Source organism: Phoxinus phoxinus (genome assembly GCF_949152265.1).
Source record: "Phoxinus phoxinus genome assembly, chromosome: 20".
NCBI classification, from domain to species: domain Eukaryota; kingdom Metazoa; phylum Chordata; class Actinopteri; order Cypriniformes; family Leuciscidae; genus Phoxinus; species Phoxinus phoxinus.
Genome location: NC_136895.1, coordinates 20,292,203 through 20,316,289, shown reverse-complemented (window position 1 = coordinate 20,316,289; position 24,087 = coordinate 20,292,203). Strand labels below are relative to the sequence as shown.

General features: G+C 36.4%; 3 protein-coding genes across 5 annotated transcripts in view; 1 reads left to right on the top strand and 2 right to left on the bottom strand.

Annotated features, from left to right (window-relative positions):
- krt222 (keratin 222) overlaps positions 1–8,249 on the bottom strand; it is an 18,181-nt gene extending 9,932 nt beyond the window's left edge. Inside the window, exons 1-2 of the mRNA XM_079593023.1 lie at positions 7,951–8,249; positions 882–944 (exon numbers count right to left, since the gene is read on the bottom strand). Coding sequence (XP_079449149.1) covers positions 882–944; positions 7,951–8,148 — 261 coding nt within the window. The 5' untranslated portion in view covers positions 8,149–8,249. The remainder of the gene's footprint in view (positions 1–881; positions 945–7,950) is intronic.
- Positions 8,250–17,462: 9,213 nt separating this feature from the next.
- Positions 17,463–20,905, top strand: krt97 (keratin 97). Its single transcript, XM_079593988.1, has 8 exons — positions 17,463–17,977; positions 18,347–18,429; positions 18,728–18,884; positions 19,643–19,807; positions 19,898–20,023; positions 20,280–20,500; positions 20,594–20,643; positions 20,783–20,905. Exons 1-8 carry the CDS (start codon positions 17,555–17,557, stop codon positions 20,887–20,889), a joined length of 1,332 nt encoding a protein of 443 aa, XP_079450114.1. The 5' UTR covers positions 17,463–17,554; the 3' UTR covers positions 20,890–20,905.
- Positions 20,906–21,335: 430 nt separating this feature from the next.
- ptpn4b (protein tyrosine phosphatase non-receptor type 4b) overlaps positions 21,336–24,087 on the bottom strand; it is a 35,325-nt gene continuing 32,573 nt past the window's right edge. For all 3 annotated transcript variants that reach the window (XM_079593985.1, XM_079593986.1, XM_079593987.1), the window contains exon 27: positions 21,336–23,394. In XM_079593985.1, the coding sequence (XP_079450111.1) occupies positions 23,296–23,394 (99 nt within the window). In that variant the 3' untranslated portion in view covers positions 21,336–23,295. The remainder of the gene's footprint in view (positions 23,395–24,087) is intronic.

Here is a 24,087-nt window from a genome sequence, read left to right as displayed (position 1 = left end):
TTGACAATTGAAGAATGTTCCTATAAAAAAAACTAAATAAATAATTATAACAATTTACACAAATGAAAAATTTTAGGGTCAATGTCATCAAAAGTAGCCTACTAATCATTTAAGCAAAGTTAATCTTTTCAAAATATAATTAATTTTACAACATCCTTCACTTATTTTAAATTTGTATTTAATTCAATTCAAAATTCAAGTATTACCCGGTTAACACATATTTAAAAAAAAATGTACAAACTGAAAAATGAGACGTAATTATTTTCTGTGGTAATCAACAGCATGCATTTAACCCATTTTTAAATAATAAATCTCACACATAAACAGTCTCAGTGCAAGCCCTCCTATTAAAAAATGCAATAAACTAATTATATTTAACAAAGGAGCTGGCTTTCTATGAAAGTAAGACTTATGTCATCCGAGAACATCTTATGTAATTGAAGATTATGTGTCATTTTTGTAAAATAAAATTTAGCTTAATTTTTTATCAAGCATTCAGTGGTATTTCAGGCACTTGCTGTTTCCCACCACCAAGAGGGCGATCACATGATCAAATCTAAATCTTTTTGAATATTTTGTTAGTTTGACCTGAAATATTTCATAGGCATGTTCGGAATGCAGAGCGCATGATGAATAAGTTGCACAGTATGCAAATTTTCTGACCGGCTTTCATTTGGACAAAATGTAGGTAGGCTACTAAACATGCTGGGACGTGCATATCCCACAATGCAAAGTACTCATCCTTCAACTTTGCTTTTTAAAATAATAATAATTATAATGTCTACTTTGTGTCTCATAATTGATATAAACCTGGTCATTTCAGGGTGATTTTCATATTTCTTGCTTACTGAGAGTTTCTAACCTGTCTTTAAATGTGTTGCCTGAGTTTCACCAGCATCGGACTGTAACAAAACCTCTGCGTTTTCCATAAGGATCATGCTAACCTGCCAAAACAAACACAGAAGGAGAATTAGGAGAAAAAATACTTATAATAATCAAGATAGAGAACATTATAATTGCCGGTGGGAAGAAATTAACCTCTTAAGCTCTTAAGCAATTTGATCAAAATTATGGTACAAGATCATCATCTTTTTTTTTCTTTTTTTTTTACATTACAAGGCTCATGATGATTAATGGCTGTCACCACCCATCTAACCATGTGAACTTCTGAAAGATTAGGGTGTGCAACAACATGCATTTCTAGCTGTCTACTGCCTGACAGACAGTTTATGCAAAACAGTGACTAAAGGAAGTTATGAAGGCTTACATTTTTTCAGGATTTTTTACCTAATGCTTGTTGTGCATTGCTCATTGCATTGATTGATCTCTTGACAGAGTGATTGATTTCCCCTCCAGAGCACATAAAACAGTTACCTATCCAACACCCAAACACCACACGTCCGTTTAAAAAATGTTATCTGCTTTTAGTCCAGGTTGTCATTATGTTAGGGTCAAAGGTCAAGTCAGGTGCGAAAGGATTAACTATCTTCACAAGGTCAGTATGGCCTCTGGCACCGGAATGGATTTAGGAAGCACAGGTGTTAGCCGTCTGTCAACATCCCTCTGGTAATAAATTAAAAGTACCTGTTAGTCCCACTCAATTCAAGCCAACAGCCTATCCAAACCTGGTTTAAAGTCGTAGTCTGTTAAAAAACAACAACAACTAAGTAACACAGTATGGAAAACAGTTGTATGCCATAATTACTAAACCTTATTCTTGATATAAAAGGTCATGTAATTATTGCATGCTGCACAGTATGCATACCGTATACTGCAAAAATAGTATGAGTAGTATGGCAGCCTTAAAGGATAATTCCGGTAGTTAACACCTTGAGTCTATATTGTAGTTTGTTTTGGATAAACAAGAGTGGTGGACAACATTTTTTTGACAATGGTTCCTCTCTACGAGTATTTTGACTATAAAAGAATTGGCCATGGACCCATTTAACATTGGAGTCAATGGTCATGTCCGAAAATGTCATTAAAACAGCCAATAATGTTAGTTTACAAAACTGTTAAACTCACCGAGTGGTTAGTGGTGTTCAGTTGATGATTATAAACAATATATCGTCGCAATATATGATTCCAATCTGTTTATTTTGCTATAGTGGAACTATTTTTTCAGACACTTCACAACCGTGTAACTTCCGCTCTAATATTTGAATCTGAGAGCGTTAGCACACTCCCGACCACTTCCGTCAGCGCATTTATATTAACGAGCACATCAGTCCTTCAACAGAATTCAATGGGATTTTACAAAATGACGAATAAAACACGACAGAAACTGTATTTCGCAACACTTTTTGTTTCTGGAACATCAACTAACATCACTAATCACTCGGTGAGTTGCACAGTTTTGAAAACTAATGTTAAAGGTTGTTTTAATGACATTTCGGACATGCCCATTGACTCCAATGTTAAATGGGTCCATGGCCAATTCTTATATAGTCAAAAACTCGAGAGAGGAACCATTGTCAAAAAAAATGTTGTCCACCCCTCTTGTTCATCCAAAACAAACTACAATATAGACTCAAGGTGTTAAATACCGGATTTATCCTTTAACAAATATCTCAAGTTTTGTAATATGTCTTCTGATTAATACATGCATATTGCACCCAGTATGCTGTGCATCGTGCATACTGCAAAATAGTATGCAAAAAAGAGTAATGTAAACAAAAATTAGGGCTGTGAAACGATTAATCGCGATTAATCGCATCCAAAATAAAAGTTTGTTTTTACATAATAAATGTGTGTGTACTGTGTATAATTATTTTTGTATATATAAATACACACACGTGCATGTACTATATATTTAAGAAAATGTGTTATGTATATATTAAATATTTTATATTTATATATAATATAAATTATATATAAATTTATATACAGTGTATATACTTGCAAATATTTATTAAATATATACAAGCATGTGTGTGTATTTATTTATATAAAATAATTATACACAGTACACGCACATTTATTATGTAAACACAAACTTTTATTTTGGATGCGATTAATCGCGATTAATCGTTTAACAGCCCTACAAAGAAATAATTAAAAGAGTAATTAATAAAAGTAATTAAAAACAAATAATTCATCTTGAATATAGAATGCCATGTGATTATTATAAGCGGTATATACTGCACATACTGTATACTGAAAAAAATAGCATGAGTAGTGTGATAGTACGGCATTCTGTACATTATTAGTCTCAAATATATAGTACTGTATGTTATCTAACTAATGCATACATACAGAATAATGCCATATTCTACACAGATAACATACTGCATAAATAGTATGTGTACTACTTTAGTATGGCATTATCGACATATCCTTAGTCTCAAATATGTATCATGCCATCTATTTACTGCATGCATATTGTGTACATGGCAATATTTTTGCATACTTCTCAGTATGCACTATGTCAATAATAACTAATCATCAATCTGGAATATAGATAGTCATGTAATTGTTATAAGTGGCACAGTAGTGTACATACTGTATACTGCAAAAATAATATTAGTTTGATAGTATTACATATCCTTAGTCTCAAATATGTAGTATGCCATCTAATTAATTACTGCAAGCATATTGTACCCAGTATACTGTACACAGAACATACTGAAAAACAGTGTTAGAGTATGCAAAAAGAGTATGTCATAACTAACAAGTCATCAATCTTGAATACAGAATGTCATGTAATTATTATAAGTGGCGCAGTAAATTGTACATACTTTATACTGCATAAATAGTAGCACAGTAGTATGGCATTCTGAACATATCCTTGGATTCATATAGTCTATATATAATATATATATATATATATATATATATATATATATATATATATATATATATATAGTCATGGCCAAAATTGTTGGCACCCCTGGTAAATATGATCAAAACTGGCTGTAAAAAATAAATCTGCATTGTTTATCCTTTTGATCTTTCATTCAAAAAATTGCCAAAATTCTAACCTTTCATTGAAGCAAGAGAATTGAAAGTGGGGCTAAATCACATTATGAAATAAATGTTTTTCTCCAAAACACGTTGGCCACAATTATTTTCCCCCTTTTATTAAATACTTTTTGCAACCTCCTTTTGCCAAGATAACAGCTCTGAGTTTTCTCCTATAATGCCTGATGAGTTTGGAGAACACCTGACAAGAGATCAGAGACCATTCCTCCACACAGAATCTCTCCAGATCCTGCAGATTCCCAGATCCATGTTGGCGCTTCTTCTCTTCAGTTCAGTCCACTCATTTTCTATAGGGTTCAGGCCAGGGACTGGGATGGCCATTGCAGATCTTGGTTTTGTGCTCAGTGACCCATTTTTGTTTTGATTTTGATATTTGTTTTTGGATCACTGTCCTGTTGGAAGATCCAAACATGGCCCGTTATAAGATTTCTAGCCCCGGCTGTTAGGTTTCGATTTTTTATCTGTTGGTATTTGATCCAATCCATGATGCCATGTATCTGAACAAGATGTCCAGGACCTCTGGCAGAAAATTAGGCCCACAGCAGTAAAGATACAGCAGAGTATTTCATTTTACACATGGGGTACTTTTTTATCCCTGTGTGCACCAAACCCATCTTAAGTGTTTGCTGCAAAAAAGCTATTTTTTTGGTTCCTCTGACCATAGAACGTTTGAAAAGTACCGGACACTACTGGCACTTCAAACGGGACAGGTTCTATGGTCAGATGAAACAAAAAAATAGCTTTTTAATAAAAAAGTACCCCATGTGTAAAATGAAATACTCTGCTGTATCTTTACTGCTGTGGGCCTAATTTTCTGCCAGAGGTCCTGGACATCTTGTTCAGATACATGGCATCATGGATTGGATCAAATACCAACAGATAAAAAATCGAAACCTAACAGCCGGGGCTAAAAAATTTATAACGGGCCATGTTTGGATCTTCCAACAGGACAGTGATCCAAAAACAAATATCAAAATCAAAACAAAAATGGGTCACTGAGCACAAAACCAAGATCTGCAATGGCCATCCCAGTCCCTGGCTTGAACCCTATAGAAAATGAGTGGGCTGAACTGAAGAGAAGAAGCGCCAACATGGATCTGGGAATCTGCAGGATCTGGAGAGATTCTGTGTGGAGGAATGGTCTCTGATCTCTTGTCAGGTGTTCTCCAAACACATCAGGCATTATAGGAGAAAACTCAGAGCTGTTATCTTGGCAAAAGGAGGTTGCAAAAAGTATTTAATAAAAGGGGGAAAATAATTGTGGCCAACGTGTTTTGGAGAAAAACATTTATTTCATAATGTGATTTAGCCCCACTTTCAATTCTCTTGCTTCAATGAAAGGTTAGAATTTTGGCAATTTTTTGAATGAAAGATCAAAAGGATAAACAATGCAGATTTATTTTTTACAGCCAGTTTTGATCATATTTACCAGGGGTGCCAACAATTTTGGCCATGACTGCATATATATATATATATATATAGCATGATAGTATGGCATTCTGAACATTATTTGTCTAAAATATATAGTACTGTATGTAATCTAATTAATGCATACATACAGAATATTGGCATACTCCACACAGTTTACAGACTGCATAAATATTATGCGTACTATGGTAGTATGGCATTCTAAATATATATTTCATCTCAAATATGTAGTATGCCATCTAATTACTGCATGCATATTGTACCCAGTATTCTGTACATAGTGCATACTGCAAAATAGTATTCGAGAATGCAAAATAGTAGGTAAAAGGGTTATTAGTATGTCATAATGAACAAATCCTTAATCTTAAATATAGTAATTATTATGTCATGTAATTATTATAAGCGGCACAATATAGTGTTCATACTACTGCATACTGCAAAAATAGTACTACATTAGTAGTACTCACAACACTTACAGCTAATTTCAAATTATATAGTATGCATACTCTGCACAGTTTTTGATTTTTACATGACCATACTTGGATGACCTACTAAATATGTAAAAATGTGCTGTATAAAACCAGACCTCCACTGGGTTTGTGTATCCCACAATGCAGTATGACATTCAATATTTCCCATAATTCCTCTGGATTGTTTGATCAGACATGTTACACAAACTTGGATTAAAAAATGCTAAATAAACATACAGATTTGTTTCTTCATATTTTCGCATACTATTTTAAAAAATAATAAGCGGTACACTGGTTTTCCATTCCACATTAAGTGTTCATCAACAGGTTCATCAAGAACACCTTTCTATAGTTTGGTAGAATATTGTTTCTCTCATGAAGCACAATATTAGCTTAGCACATTATGATTGGCTGTCAGCCATTTTGATGATTCATGAGCCATCGTGACAGCAATGTTTGGTTAATCATTTCCAATGTCACTGAAAGTCAACTTCATATATAATGTATTTTGAGGTGATATAATGAGTTAGTAGCCTACAGCTAGTCAATGCTTATGTTTATACAGCTAATGCAAACTGCTAGTCACAAAGGCTCACATAGGGCATATTGTGCTTTGGTTTTAGTTTTTGTTCGGAATGTGTAGTGTCCAAACATGTCCGTAGTATCAATTATAGCATGCATACTCTGCACAGAATACTGCATAAATAGCATGTGTAGTATTGTAGTATGGGATTCTGAACATATTGGTAGAAACAAAAATATATAATATGTCCTCCAATTAATGCATGCATATTGTACCCAGTAAACTGTACATACTGCATTTTGCTAAATAGTTTTTAAAAAGAGACATAAAATGCCATAACCAACATATCCAATCTTGAATATAGAATGTCATGCAATTTTTACATGCAGCACAGTATACATACTATATACGCCAAAAATAGTATGATACGAGTACTATGGTATTATGCCATTCTGTACCCAGTATACTGTACTTACTGCAAAATAATATAAAAAATGCTATGCAAAAATAGTATGCCGTAAAGAACATAACATTCTATATTCAAGTTGAAGAATATGTAATTATGCACAGTATACAGTATGATTACTGCATCATAGATAAGTATGCGCTTAAGCGTTATGTGGTAGTATGTCACTCAAAACATATCCTTAGATTCATATATAGTATATTGTACTTGGTGTACTGTACATAGTGCAATATTATATGTAAAAAGAGTCGTATACCATAACGAACACATCCTTAATCTTGAGTATAGAATGTCATCATGTAGTTATTACAAAACAATCACAGTATTAAACACTAATTATTGCATGCATACAACATTTTAGCATATTTAGCACAATTAGTATGAGTAGTACAGTAGTAGGCATTCTGTAATATGATAAATGCATGCATATGCCATACTGGCATTTTGAACTCAGTGAATTGTACATAATGCAAAAAAATAGTATGCTTAGTATGCCATTAATCTTGAATGTAGAATAACATACTGCATACATATTAAAATGAGTATGCAAAAAAATATAGTATGCCATAACGAATAAGTCCTTAATCTTGAATAGAATGCAATTATTACATGCTGAAGAGTACACGTACTGTAAACTACAAAATAGTATGAGTAGTTTGATATGCTATTCCGAACATACAGTAGCCTATGCTTACTTTCAAATATAGGGGCTTTGGGGCCAAACATAAACCAACCAACTTCAATAGGGCTCCTGGGGGCCACCAGAATTGCTCATTTGTGACGTTTTTTTAACCAGACAAGAATCTGCTAAATCATTAGCGGAGGCTCTATGTCCTTATTTGGGTGTGTCAAAGTACATAGTCACCAGAAATGAGCAGTGGTGCCTCCAGGGGCCGAATTGAGAAACACTACAGTAGATAATTTACCTGAGAAAAAGATTTAACGCCTTAATGAGACTCGTCACCTCAGAGCCAGTCTGAGGGGTTTTTCAGGGCCACGTTGTGTTAGCACCTTGGGCTATCAAATGTAACGAGAAAGATAAGGTGCCGATAAGATGACAAGCGCAACCGTCACCAACCCACCTGAGCCCGGAGTTCCTGTGCCAGCGCCTCCTTGTCGCTCCAGTTCCGCCGAGGAGCGACGTTCCTCATTCCCCGCTCGCCGATCTGCTCCTCCAATTCACAGTTGGTCTTTTCCAATTGGTTCATGTGCTCCAGAAACCCCTTCAGCCTTTCGTTCAGGCCCCTAAGGGCCGCTTTGGGCTCGTCCAGTCTCTCCATGGGGCCCCTTGCGCTGAGCAAAACGAAATGTCTCCGAGCCCGTGCTGTCCTGCCACGCCTCAGATGATAGGATGTTTACCGAGTAAATATTTTGCCTGAATGCCGACCGTCGACGTGGCTCCTACGGACACAGACCAGGCCTTTCCCTGGCCCTTGGGGGCGGACTGGTACTGGGACAGTGGAAGGGGCCAACCAGGGTCCCGCCAGCCTCGTGCCGAAGTGAAAAGCAAGAGGCCACAATTTGTGTCACGAGTTTTACTGGTGCTTTTGTTCTCACTGATCCTGGATTACAGTCACAATTCACACATAAACAACACACACACACACACACACACACACACACACACACACACGCACAGGTCAAAGTCCATTTGTGTTTGATCTGCATGCGTTTTTGTTTGTGCCGACTTAGTAGCTCGTGTTTCGTGCGGTTTGTTTGTATCGCCGTAGGCTGTGTGCATATGCGTGTTTGTTTTCACTATTAGATTCTAGTATTTGATAAAGCCTTCAGTTCTTTTACTTAATAGTTTTTCCTGTCTAGGTGAACTCATCTTCAGGTTTAGAGGTGAGACGTTGAGGCTTGTTTAAGAGCTTCAAGGCATACTTACAACATACAAACTGCCTTACACCTCCAGCGTTTCACTCATAAGCTGTGCGGATTAACGAAACCATTCTGGGCATTATGAACATTTATGTTAGAACAGAAGTTAACATCTGCACAAATCTAGGTTCATAATGTAATTAGATTAGAAACAAGAAAAAGTATGGAATAACTTTTTAAGGGTCGATTTTGATTCCATGAGGACTTTAAATGCTGTGAACATGGTGTATACTGCATAACTAGTATGAGCAGTATTTGCTACGAAGGATATGTTTGGAATGGCATAAAGTATGCCATCTAATTATTGCCTGCACAATTTTGGCATATTCGACATTGTTAACATACTGCATAAGTAGCATATTTACATTAAAAAAAAAAAGAAGAGTATGTCAAAAGAATAGTATGTTCTCAAGTTTTCAAAATTTCAATAAATACTAAAGACTATATTTTCATCTTAAAAATGCAATTCATATCTTTTTGAGTCCAGTGTTATGTTCAGTTTGTATTAAACTCATTTATAAATGTATAAAAAAAACTTATAGGAAAAATGATAAAAAATTATATACGAGTGCATGCATCTATGTTTTATGTATTTTATCATATATGATTTTGAATGCAACTTAAAATTATATTATTAAAGTGTTTAATTTTAAAATATTTATAAATATAAAGTGTTATATTCAGAATGTAGCCTACTCATTTATTGAAATGTTATATATATAAAAAATATAATTATATAAGTGTTTGTGTGTGTGTGTACCATTTAAAATGTATAAAATGACATTAATAATATGAAATTAATTTATAATAAAAAAATATAATAATTACAATTAATTTTATATAATAATTATAATAACTGATAATTATAAGAATATATATGCATATAAATGTAACAAATTATATACAATTAAATTCATTATAATGGTGCTATTATATATATATATATATATATATATATATATATATATAAATAATAGCACCATTATAATGAATTTAATTGTTATTATAATGATGTAATATATATATATATATATAATAACACCACTCCTTGCTTCCTCAGAAAACACACTTGTTAGCTCAATGAGAGAAACATAAAAGAGAAAAATTCTTGTGCCTGAGACAGACAGATGAAGGAAAGAAGTGGTACACCCAAACGGTGCTACTAGAATGACTTGTTTAATACACAGTTGCACAAACAGCGCGATGACGGTAAACGCGGTGCCAGTTTCTGTCTGTTTGATCTACCGAACCAAAGTGAAATGAAAGCTTCAGACAGCACAACAATGCAGGGAAAGTTCATCAGAAGACAAAAAAAAAAGAAAAGCCAATCGACTTACCAACACGGCCTCGCCCGTCACACCCCTTTTCTTCCTTTTCCCCCCAGATGCCAATCATTGAAGTGTGCCAGTCACAGTCCAGTGAGAGTCCGTCTGTCTGTGGCGGTCCCACCCTGCACATCTGGTTCTGGGGTGTTGACGTGTCTGGTTACCTGAACATCTCAGAAGTCCCGGGACAGGGAATGCAGCCTGACCTGTTAGGCCCATGAGAAAACAACGTGGTCTCATGCTCGTCTGAAATAGGAGCGCAGGTAATTACAGACAGGTAATGACTGAGCAAGCGGCTGCCTGTCCGACAGCTAAATTACAAGATGGCTTATGGGAAAAAACAGAAGCATTCAACTCGGACCAGCTAAACTTTGAGATCCGGAAGGTGACACACTACCTACAGTGTTTTACAAGGACTGCGTGTTCCCGGTCGTCCCCGCCTGTCTGCAGTCCTGAGCCGAATGAGATCATACTTAAGCATTTTAGAAATGGCAATAGTTATCGAAGCCACATATATAACATCTCAAAAAAAAAAAATTCCATCAAAAGGTGCATCAATTTTTTTGGTCAAGATGTTGTATTGACAATGCAAGAGTCCAGCACTCTGCAAAGCCTCCTCCAGCACCTCCCAAAGACTTTCAGTGGATTTAAGGTCAGGACTGAGAGGTGCCGACTCATGTGTGAAAATTATTCTTCTCCCTCCGGAACATTCTTTCACATTTTTACCCTGATGAATCTTGACATTGACATCTTGAAATTTTGCCATGGTGTGTCTTCATACATGGTTATTTAAGAAATGAAATCTACACACGCCATCAATTAGGGTTAGACGAACTGTTGCCAAACATAACAGGCTAGAAACATATTAATCACTGCAATAATGATCCAATCTTTTATTTTTTTGGCCGGGCAGTACGCATATTCATTAATTATTTTTTTATATATATATATGAATAAAAAGTGTGTGTGTGTGTGTGTGTATATATATACACACACTTTTTTCATATATAATTTTAATAAACTAATTATTTATTTATAAATATATAAATTATGAATATATAAAAAAATTATAAATTGTTTTTTGCTTATTTATATTAACAAAACTAAGTAAGTAAGTATAAGTATAAGTGTAAGTATAAGTATAAGTATCAACATACTTATTCATATAATTCCTAAATCTTGACCAAAAAAAAACTGGATTTGACATCGTTTTTTTGGGGTCAAGAATTAGGAATTATGTGTCAAACTTGTGAAATCAGCTCAATATATTATTCATAAGACAATAATTATGGGCTATAATTCAGACAAGCAGACATGCAGACATGTTACGACGGTTTGTTGACACAAGGATGTCTCGGTTGGAGGCTTTTAAAGAATCCAAAGCTTTGCACCAAGATTGCTTTAGTCTTCCTCACAATTGCTTCTTTTAGAAGTACTAACAACATTATCGTGGGTGTAAACTAATGGGAATCGCTTGTACTTTTAGCATTAATCCATCACTTATATGTAAATAACACAGAAACTCTTAGGATAATCCGACTTCTGCAGCGATTTAAACAACATGTTGAGAAGAACTATAATTTGCTGAGCTGGTCTTAGTCACATGAGAAAGTAAACATAATCATATACAAAGGTGGATGGATAGGGTTATAAAGATATATAAGTGCAGGGTGTTATTAGCCTAGGCTATATAACTGTCTTTTCGAAAAGAAAGACTTTCCATAACGATTATAGAAATGATGATTAATTTTCTTTTCCATGACTGTTCTGTCCAGAACATGCACTAACATGTAACTTACAGTATAACTTTGCGTGTATAGTTAATATCTTAATTTTCACAGTACATAATCATATGTCTAATCACTAAGTGTGTGCAGAAAGACAGAAGGTGCTCCACCTGGACACACCTGTGCATTTAAAGGGTAACAACGCTAGGCATGCAACGCTACAACGCACAGGCACGTCCCCTGGTTACCAGAAATACTACACACAGTAGCTGTGTTGCCACCACTCAAACTAACAACGTAGAAGAAACAACAGTTCGTTTAAATAAACGTATCAGATCGTGAGAAAAGTATTAGTGAGTGACAAACAATAACTCTTATATGCTTACTTTCACTGCAAAGACTAAGGCTAGCTAATAGTTTTCAATCAAGTAGCTCAATAACACCTAAAGTTAGCCGTTAGCATTGGTATTAAACTGGTGAGGTTGTGTTAATCAAGAAGGACTAATACAGGAAGAAAGTTAGCTGTTAGCATTAGTATAACATGGATACAACTTTGTTTTAATCAAGAAAGACTGTAATATGGAGAATGTTAGCTGTTAGCAATAGCATTAGTATTAAACTGGTGAGTGTTTTAATCAAGGAGGACTAATACATGGAGAAAGTTAGTTAGCATTATGGTTAAACTGAGTTTGTTTTAGTCAAGAAAGACCATAACACATGGAGAAAGTTAGCCGTTAGCATTAGTATTAAACTGGTGAGGTTGTTTTAATCAAGAAGGGCTAATACAGGATGAAAGTCAGCTGTTAGCATTAGTATAACATGGATACAACTTTGTTTTAATCAAGAAAGGCTGTAATATGGAGAAAGTTAGCCGTTAGCATTAGTATTAACTGGTGAGTGTTTTAATCAAGGAGGAATAATAGAGAAAGTTAGCATTAATGTTAAACTAAGTTTGTTTTAGTCAAGAAAGAGTGTAATACATAGAGAAAATTAGCTGTTAGCATTAAACTGGTGAGTTTGTTTTAATCTAGAAAAGACCGTAGCCTAATACCTGGAGAAAGCTATCTATTAACATTAGCATCAAACCAGAGAGTCTTTTCTAATCAAAGAGGTCTAACTTGGAGAAAGTTAACAATAAGCATTAACATTCAACTGGACTTTTTCTGATCAAGTATGTCTATAGCCTAATCCCTGGAAAAAGCTATTCGTTAGCATTAGCATTAAACCCGTTAGTCTTTTCTGATTAATGAGGTCTATAACGCCTGGAAAAATTATCCGTTAGCATTATCCTTCAACCGGTGAGTTATTTCTGATCAAGGATGTCTAACACCTAGAGAAAGTTAGCCATTAGTATATTAGCATTCAACTGTTTGGTTTGATAAATGACTTTGTTACTGTCGCTATTGAATTTTCAATGTGAAATTTGAGCAAAAACCAGTTTAGAGCATTAGCTCATGAAGAGGTGATTCAAAGAGATGCTTCAATTAAGCCAGAATTGTTAGGTAAGATAAACACTCAAACAGGATTAACTGTAAAAAGGCAAAAATGTAAATCGAAACAAACTGTCAACGCTCTTTTGCCGTTAAATAACTCAAGCGAAGTCATGACATAGGCCTATCAGTCAAAACAAATATTCATGACTCCCACTTAAAAACGCACACTGTTCCGCAAACATGAAACATCATCCCGTTCGTCTGCTTCATTATCGGACAATGTGAATGCGTGTCCGCACTAACCACACGAAACATGATCAAAAGACATGAAAAGAGCAGCAATATCATAACAGCCACATCAAAAGACACATATTTAACAAAAACTACATGTCGTCAATGGAAAGAGACAGTGACTTTGAAAGTAAATGATTGAAATGGTGTTATTTTACACACAAAGAAATGTTTAATATATTTATTATTAATTGATTTAATTTAATAAAATATATACATATAATATACAATATATATTTTGTTCAATTAAATAATTTACGAATTAGTTACAATTTCTACAAGAATATAGTTATAACATTTTATATATAGGCTATAGGCCTAGTTAACTAATATGAAAATAAGGCATCATCCCTTAAAAATTAAGAGTGACCGCATGATGAAAAGGGAATCAAGATTGATTTGTCACACTGAATGATGATCTCATCATATAATTATCTTGGTATTTAAAGATTGATATAAATCAGACATATAGGCCAAACATTCATGAGAATTTACACTATTAGGCTACATCAGCGTTTCAAGTAAAAAAAGAAAGAAAGAAAAAAAGAAAGAAAACTGGTTCTTTTGCACAAAAACTACTGCGGGTCAACAACAAGATTCAACCCCAAAGTTGACACAATAATACACTTGCATGTAAAGGGTTTAAATCACGTTTTGAAGTGAAACCCTTCAAAAAAGAATTTTTACATTAGTTTTGACACTGATTGGCAGTCGCTTAGGGTGAGAAAAGAGACGGCAACTCTCAGAAAACAATTAGAGGAGTGTCTGATGATTAAAACCAAAACAAGGATGGGCACATTAAGTCAAACGACAATCAGACTCGTCAGACAGGTCCGGGTGACGAAATGAACCGTTGGTTTTTGGCTTACCGAGGCGTTAAGTTGACCTTTAAGCCACATGACCTTTGCTGTGTAAACAGAAGTGATGCATCTAACAGTGGACAGTAGCCGATATTTAATAGTTTGGCTATTGTCCAACAGGTTACAGCGCGTGAGAGAAAATCACTTGTAAATCCACTTGTAAAACTTGTGAATGTCGATGGGCATTTTACATAGCATGGACCGCATTTACACTCTTATTTATAGTAAACTGATTCTATGTTTATGCTTGCACTTAAAAAGCAATCCAGTGCGCTTTATGATGCAAGATTTTGTTGTTTTGATTACCATTCACACCCCTACTGGTATCATCTTACCTACACGCAACCAGTATCGCCTTTACATTTGAATTCTGCAGTTCTTCATCCAAAGGTCATTCCATAGTCAGATGACCAACGTTAACACAAAAACAAAGATCTTTAGACATAAATTATGGCATATTATATGATAATGGTGTACTGATATGCGATAAGATATAATTTATGCTCATATGTTTTATTTATTTCATTATGTTATTATTAATTATTGAATTATTATTATTATTTAAAAGGTGCTTCATGTAAGAATGTTCTTGTATTCATTCGTTTTTTTTATTGCCAATGAATGGACAGCTTGTAAAGAAAGTTTAAAAAAAGATACTTTTCCTCAACCTGAAGACTGATTTTTATATGAAGAACTTGGGACGTTTTTCCCGGGAAATTCAAAAGGATGTTACGCGCGCTCGCGAGAGTCTCTTCCGTCCAATGACGCAACGTGGTGCGTTCAAGTCCTCCTGGGAAGTTCGCACGCGCGAGTTGGGAAGTCGTGTTTACGACGGCCGGTGCGTTCAAATCACTTTCGTCGGAGTAAAATGGCGGAGTCGGCTACTTTCTCTTAATTAATTACACAAAAATACAGGGAGGTTCTTAAACTAGCTCTAGAAAATGAAGAACAAAGATTTGCAAAAGGTGTGCTTTGTTTTTTATGTTTTTAGTTCATTTATGAAGCCACTGCAAACTTTATCGACATTATTTTATAATGCTATCATATTCTGTGCAGGCAATTAGCTTACTGCTAATAGAAAATCCTGAAAATCCGCCATGTTTCTCAGTGACACGGCCACAACTCGTAAAGATCGGGGCTTAGAGAAAATCCCGAGCTTCCCACTGGTATTTACGACATTGTGGTGACGTTCAACTCGTACATTTACGATCTATAGCCTACTAGATGACTTGAACGCACCATTATACAAGTCCGCGATATCATGCCTAGGCTACTGTAATGTCAGTGTGTCATGCAAATTAATGAATTAGGCTATAGCCATTATTTTGGTTGTCTAATTGTTCATATTTAGTTCACCGTTTTATTTTTATTTTATTTGCTGTAATGGGTTAGCCTATTTCAAAATAATTCAGTTCACCCATTGACATGACACAGCTTAGGCTACCCCACTCTCTCCTAACAAACCCGGATGATCAACTCAAAATAAAAGATTTAAATGAGTGAAACCACCACCAACAAATGGGTTTAAATAGCCTAAATTCATGACCCCAAGCCCATCCTAAAATGGAGTGGTGATGCACGACAAGGGTGATGTAGCAAACGAAAGTGTGTGAGAGGGGAACGATTGACACCGAAACAAGCGAACGACGGTCACGATCGAGATCCGCATGGGGTGTCGTCTCCATCAGCGTTAAAGACTTGAACGCTGATGGAGACGTGGATTTGGTCTGGATGAAGTGAGCTATGCAGGTGGGAGTGGAAAGATAACACAGAGAATGAGACACTCCCTCAGTAGTCTGAGAAATGAGCTCCGAATTAGGCTACGACAGGTATGAAATGGAAAGAAATAACAAAGGGAAAGGTGAAAGACAAAATAATTATGCACACATGAAGATGGACTAGTAGGGAACACGATCATGTAATTGTAGCCTGCCTACCTCACCTTTCGGCGTGTCTAGGACATATAACCTAATCATAGATGTACTTGTCGAAAACATTGTAATTACATGCCTTAGGGCTGGTTAAAGCGTACTTTACCAGGTTGATAATGAAGGACTGGGGGAAAGTAGAAGTTCACAATTACAAGCACTTATTGCGCGAGCCTTTTCGTTATTAACGAATTCACATATTTCACATTTTCCATCGAAACTGGAGTTTTATGGCGCAATAATTGTTGCATAATGACTACAGTTCTGGTACTATGATCACTGACTAAAGTATGGCCTGTTTTGTGGCAGTTAAATCAAGCAGAGTCTATTTCTCATAGCTACACTTTCACATCTAATCAGGGCGTGGAGAGACAGTGATAAAGTCCTCATTCTGCACATACCGAAGAGGTCACTTTATCATGATCACGGTCACGGTCACTGTCACTGTACAGGTGGTATGGGAATTCCACCTGTAACACTTTCATTTATAAAAACAATCATACACTGGGAAAAAAATCATATGATCGATAAGTTATGATGTTTTTACATTAGGCTACTTTAACTCATCAAAATAAGAAATGTTTAACTTTTTTTATAGCATAAGTCATACAAGAATCAACTCATTTTTAAAGACATTTTAATGTAATTTAAGTTGACATTATTTGAACATGCAAGTTAATAAAAAAATTAAGGCAGCAATTTTTTTTTACAGTAATTGTTTTCTAGATACAGTAAATATTTTTACAGTGTAAGAAAGTAAATAAATATTTCATATAATATTAAACTTAATATTGAATTTAGTCGCACTGATTCGTGGTTATGAAAATGATAGAATAATTGGTCAAAAAAATTATTGAATTATATAGAGCAAAACATTTGAATGTATGAACTACTGACCTTTTTAGCCCTAGTATATCATGTTTAATCACTTTTACCGCTAACGAAAGTTATGAAGTGGTAGGCCTACTCCTTTGTTATGTCTATATCCTGACCCATCAAATCTTAAACTCCAGGGAATTAATTTTTATTGATAAAATCATGTCGATCAGGTTAAGCGTGCCTCAGGGTCCCGAGCACACCCTGTACACACCTGTTTAATTGTTTTCCGATAATCATTATCATAAGTAAGCTGGAAACCACACCCCTTGGTCAAATCGTATAAAAGATCCTCAGCTCTCCTAAACCATTACGCAGCTGTCAGAGGTGTCCAACAAATCGCCGAGGCAACAGGAACAGAAACCATGACTCAGGTTACTCAGTCTTTTTCACGCAAGAGCATGTCCAGCTCCAGCTCTCGTCCCTTCACCTCCCACTCTCTCACCGGTGGATACTCCAAGCGCATCGCCGTCGGTCGTGCGCCAAGTGTCTATGGAGGTGCGGGTGGCTCCAGCGTGCGCGTCTCTTACGCACAGAGCAACAACAGCGGTTTCGACCTGGCCAGCGCGTTGGGCGGGGGTGACAGTGGTTTCGCTATGGCTTGCAACGAGAAGTCAACCATGCAGAACCTCAACGACCGTCTGGCCACTTACCTGGAGAAAGTGCGCTCCCTGGAGAAAGCCAACGCGCAGCTGGAGCGCCAGATCCGGGAGTGGTACGAGAAGAAAACCCCTGTCTCCAAAGATTACAGCCACTATTACGCCATCATTGAAGATCTGCGCAAAAAAGTGAGTCATTTTACATTATAGAGTTATATATTTCATATTATCTAGTGTGGAATAAGTTATCAGAGTTCTTATCAAAAGGAAGATATCCGAATTAAAATCTTTAACTTTACAATTCAAATATTTTTGAATTTATTTGATTATACAATATATATAATAATAAATTCTTAAATTATTAGAGAACATAAAAAGTAATCAATTGATAAAATGTAATAATATAGTAATTGACATTACAGAATATGTAAACTGACTGTATATATATATATATATTTTTTTTTAAATAAATGTCTAAGACATTGTGCCAATGCAAAATGTTTGGTTTACCTTCATAAGCTCTATTTGAGTCTCAATTCGTCATCTGTTTGTCTTCAGATCTGTATCGCCAGCCATGACAATGCCAGAATCATCCTTCAGATCGACAACGCCAAACTGGCAGCCGAGGACTTCAGAGTCAAGTGAGTACAAGCAAAAACCTCAAATTCCCTCAAATTCTCTCCTTTAAAAACTCTTTTCAAGAAATCGGTATTGATTTTAATATCACATCCCATACTGATTATTAAAACTTACTAGAATTTCCATGCTGAAAAAACATCTTATTAAACCAGCCTAGACCAGGAAACCAATCTAAGATGCTTTATGTCCTCAGCAGGATTTCCCCTTTTTTTATGAGATTGTTAATGTCACACCCAAAGTTTTAACACGTCAGTTCATCTGAATTCCCATCCTAACCACTGCTATTCTTGGCGGCTTCAGGTACGAGAATGAGTTGGCCATGCGCCAGTCCGTGGAGGCCGACATCGCCGGCCTGAGGAGGGTTCTGGATGACCTCACCATGAGCCGCTCAGATCTCGAGATGCAGATCGAGGGTCTGAAGGAGGAGCTTGTTTACCTGAAGAAGAACCATGGCGAGGTGAGATCAAAAACCAATTTTGGCCCTCCAGGTAGAGCAAACCTGGTGGAGCAAGGCAAGATTTTTGGCCAGACCAATAATCTTCTCTAATCAAGTGTAATTTTATACATTAGGCTCTATTAGCAACGGTAGTCCTGTAATTACCATAACCTCAAGCCATTGAGTTCTTTGTACTATGTTCAAAGCCTAAAGGTGTGGTCATATTTCAACCATTGTTTGGCGAAATCCAGCAATTCAAGTAGAAATCTGCACGATTGAGAGTTTTGCATTCAGCTCAGCACACAGATTAAGCACATTTTTAAGTTGGCCACGTGAATTCATCGCACTGACCAACAGAAAGCTGCTTGTTTTTAAAGTGACTTCTCTGTTAACAGCGATTCAATCGCTATGCTTTTGACAACAACCTTTTTTTGCCTTCAAAATTACGCTAATTTTGTAGTCACACAAGCAAATTCTCAGCGAAATTTCACCTTCAAAGAAAGGTCCATGGTCCATCAATAATGTATAAGATAGAGATGGATGAAGTACAGCTCACACAGAAGTTACTTTCAAACCAATGTGCATGACCAACTTGAAAGAGCAAACTTTTTTTCCGCACACATTCGTATTGGAATGACGGATTACGCCAGCAAAATTTAGCTGAGTGACCACACCTTAAAAGTGAAAGTTCACACAAATCCATCTCCAACAATAGCAATTCCCACTTTTCAATCCATTCTCTAAAAATATGCAATGACATGTATATCATTGATCTGTAGGAGCTCGCAGCTCTTCGTGCTCAAATGTCCTCCAGCAGCGTAAACGTGGAGGTCGACGCCGCACCTCAGCAAGACCTGGCCCGCATCATGGAGGAGATCCGTACTCAGTATGAAGCCATCACCGATAAGAACCGCAGAGAAATGGAGACCTGGTACAAGGGCAAAGTAAGTGCTCTCCGTTATTAATCCAGTCTGCGATCGCCAACCCGTACACAATCAGCTAGACGTTGACCTCAAAAACCTCTTTCCCCGCAGTTCGACGAACTGAACAAGACGGTCACCATCAAACAAGAAGAATTCTCAATGTCCCGCAGTGAAGTCAACGAGCTCAGGAGAACACTGCAGAACCTGGAGATCGAACTACAGTCGCAACTTAGCATGGTAAAAGTCTCTCTTTATCTTTCAAATGTGTACCATCTTTAATTACTCAACCACTAGGGGGAGCTTTATTTGATCTAATATACATAGCAACACCCCTAATTATCATCCTATGCTCAAATGAGCAAAATCTACTAGCTTTGATTAATAATATAAAAAAGACATTTCCTACTAGCTGCCTCTAGAGGGAGCAATTTGCACAGTTTAATTAGCATAGTCCCGCCCCCTAACCGTTATTCTACGCTTTATGCGATTACAGAAATCGGCTCTCGAGGGCACACTGGGAGAGACCGAGTCACGCTACAGCCACCAGCTCAACCAGTTGCAGGTCATCATTAACGGTCTGGAGACAGAGCTTTCTCGGATGCGAATTGACATCGAAAGACAGGGCAGTGAATACAAACTGCTTCTGGACATCAAGACCAGACTAGAGATGGAGATCGCCGAGTACAGGAGACTTCTGGATGGAGAGGACATTCAGTAAGACTGATATAGATATATATGTATATAAATAAAGATTAACTAATGATCACAAGAGTTGTATGAAATTTAATAAACTTTTTTTTGCTACAGGAGACAGACAATCAAAGTTGTTGAGTTTGTAGCTCCTCCTCCCCCCAAACGTAAGTGTTTTTTGTTTTAAATTGGGAAAAATATATATATACATTTTTTTAAGCAATATACATTGCATACAACATATTATATTTTAAAATATTATTATATATTAAAGTAATCGTTTTTTTCTTAATTTTTCTTCTCCAGATGAACCTGTGGTGACCAAGCGCGTTCGCACCGTTATCGAAGAGGTGGTTGATGGGAAGGTCGTTTCTCGCACAGAGGACGTTGACGTCGAAGTCGTGAAGAAGTAAAAAAACAAAAAAAACAGCAACGAGATCCATAAAGTCAGCATGAATTAAATTAAATTAAATTCAATAAATTATCCCTGTTCAAAACCTCTTGTGAAATCCTAAGAGAAATAAAATAAAAAAAGACAAGCTGCGAAATGAAATGTGTTTGTTCTTTCATTTTTGGATGATTGGAAGGTCGATATTTATCACAAACAACACTGAAAAAAGGAGTTTGAGCTGTATTATATTTGATTTGACGTGTGTCACAAGCGCCAAAAGACGAGTCAGCTTATTTAAGCACAATTTCAAAGTTTTACGCCAGTAAGAAACAAAACATTCTGTACAAAAGACGTACTCGCTCTCTCACAGACATACAAACACAACTGTGAGATATACAAACATGACATACAATTACCTATGTACTTTTCTGACGTTTTAAAAACGCACTAAAACAAAAATAACCACAGTTATCTTTTCAGAACACTTTTAATATATAACATTGTATTTACAAATATTTCACATATGACACTATGTAGTTAAGAGCCCCCCACAGGTGTCCGTATTTGACAAAATGTTCAACATAAATAATTAAACGGCATATTTTTCCCCATCACACAATAACAGTATAAATTCTACAGTAGCACAGCTGACTACCACAGTCAGTTGCAAAGTGCTGTCCTTTTTTTTCGTTCGTTTTTTCCTTAAATACAAAAATACCACCACTTCCGACGCAACGCCGGTAGTAAATTTCTAGCTGCTGCGCTATAACGACGTACACTGAAGCAAAATCGGCTCACATTCAAAACGGTGGGCGGGATTGGTCCTTGACGCCAAATCGTTTGCGCGATGGCACCGCAAAACATCGTACAGGGGGGAAATGTTCGTAAAAACGTTCGCAAACAATTAAGATGGTGTCGCATTAAAAACGGTTTGCTCTAGAATTCATACGTATGCTTTCCCTTCAGAATGAGAACTTCATGTTTTGCAAACTAAAATCTCATGTTAAATTCATTGATCATTAAGCATTTGTAAAATTTTGCACTTAAGGTGAATAAAACCCTAAAGTGGCCAATGAGTTCTGTAAATGCCATCATCTCTACAGCCATAGCAAGTACTAAATGAACTATGACCACCTTACGAGTATATTGCATGTAATAGCTAACGGGTAACTAGTTAGAGAAGAGGAGATATGGATAAGAATAAATAATGATTAGCAGAATTTGAACCTGTATCTTCAGAGAGGGGAGCAGATATTACTACTCAACAAAGAACAATTATTCATACAGGGCGAACAATTTCAATCTGAAGGTAATCAGCTTCTTGCAGTAAAAGTTTTGAAATTTTGATTGTAAACATGGAAGAAAATTGGTATTTGAGACCATGTGACGATCTTTATGCTGACCAGATGCTAGACTAAATCGTACGTTAAACGATTAATCTGCGTACATATCAACTGAGTATCCAGTTTCCGCAACGAAGCTAATGTGAAATTCACAGCTTTAATTTCTAAATAAAACGCTTCAAAGATCCGGCAAACGTGGATCTGAGAGCAGAACAGCTGCCTGATGCATATTTAACGATACAAACGTCAGGCGTTTTACGCACTATACGTAGCCTTGCAATAAATAGCGATTAGCCGAAGCGACGCACCAATTGGTTTTAGAGGCAAACAGCTGTGAAATTTGGCAGCAAGACATCCTCACCATGGCTCATTTTCAACGCAGCTGGTGCCTGATAATTCCACTAAATTTAGAGAGAACCGTAAGGATACCATGGAAACTGTATCGGAAGTACTTTACGCAAGTCTTAAGTACCTTGCGAATAACCTCAAAAATCTTCAGGGTAAAAACAAATGAAATGTGTATCAATAAAAGCTTCATCGATGGACTGCTTTTGTTTGACGATTAAAAAACAAAAAAATGTACGTTAACGATTTAAACTTGTTTTAAACGTTAAAACAAAACAGTCACGGTCAAGAAAGGAAATGATAATGGGGCGAGCACCTGTTGCTTTTAAGTCAACTGTTAAAAAAAACAACCCAAAAACAAATAAATAAACAAGTAAAATGTCAAATGCTGTCGTTAGTTGCAAGAGTTAATTCTGACATGGACTGTGGCTCATTTCAGCTTTTGGCACGAAAGCAAAAGCTCATTTCTTTCTCCGACCCAAATAATTAACGTTACTAACAGTACCTATTAATCAATAACCTGATACTGCGTATGTTTTTTTTCTTTCGTAAAAACTAAAAATCCCCTCGAGTCATTGTTTGTCGCTGTAAAGTGCAATAGTGCTTTTTCGTCTGTATTCTAGCTTGCAGGCAGTCATGTCCACTGCCTTCCAGCAGGGGGCGACAGCGAGCTGAGCGCAGATCTCACAGGCAGTAGTTGTAAATCACAGAAGAAGCTCAGAAACGCTGACGGGTGGTGTTCATTCTTCCTTTTCGACCGGAGGCTCAGTCTCGCACGGTTTTACAATCTCCTCTTCGTAAACTTTCAAAATCGCTTCGCAGACGAAACGGTACTGGCTCTGCAAACAAACAAAAAGGAAATGAAGTGACTCAGCTGCATGATAAAAACAACCATGTATACCAGATCATTCAACGCAATTTTTGAGAGACCGTATCAAGATTTGTAGCATTGAATCTTCGATATTTATAAACTTGGACTGAGATATTTCATAGCAAGGCAACTATGTAGCTCATATTAGAACTTTTTATTTTGGATAAAACATCTGAAAAATGCATAACTGCAAATCTGTCCAGGAGTCTTTTCCTGTCTAAAGGGGCTTTCGCACCGGGTAGTTAATGGGAACTTATGGCGCTTTTCCACTACATGGTACGGCTCAGTACGATTTGGCGCGGCGTGGTTCGGCTCGCTTCGCTTTTCCACTGCGTGGTACGGCTCGGCTCGGCACGGCACGGTTCGCTTTTCCACTGTAGTTAGTACCGCTTCAAAGTGGGTGGGATTATAGACTGATCGTTATAGTTTATCCACTCATCGGCAAACAACGAGAGGAACGTCTACACTTCGTCCACTGACCACGATTCAGTCATTTCTTTTTTTGGACGTTTTTTCCTTTTTTTTTTTTCCTTCAAGCAAGTACTTTAAAAACAGGTGCTACAGCGGTGGCTGTTGGCTATTTAAATATAGCGGGATTGGTGTCTCGTGTCACGCAAATACAATGACGCTGGTAGTGACTATTCTGTCTGACCAATCAGTG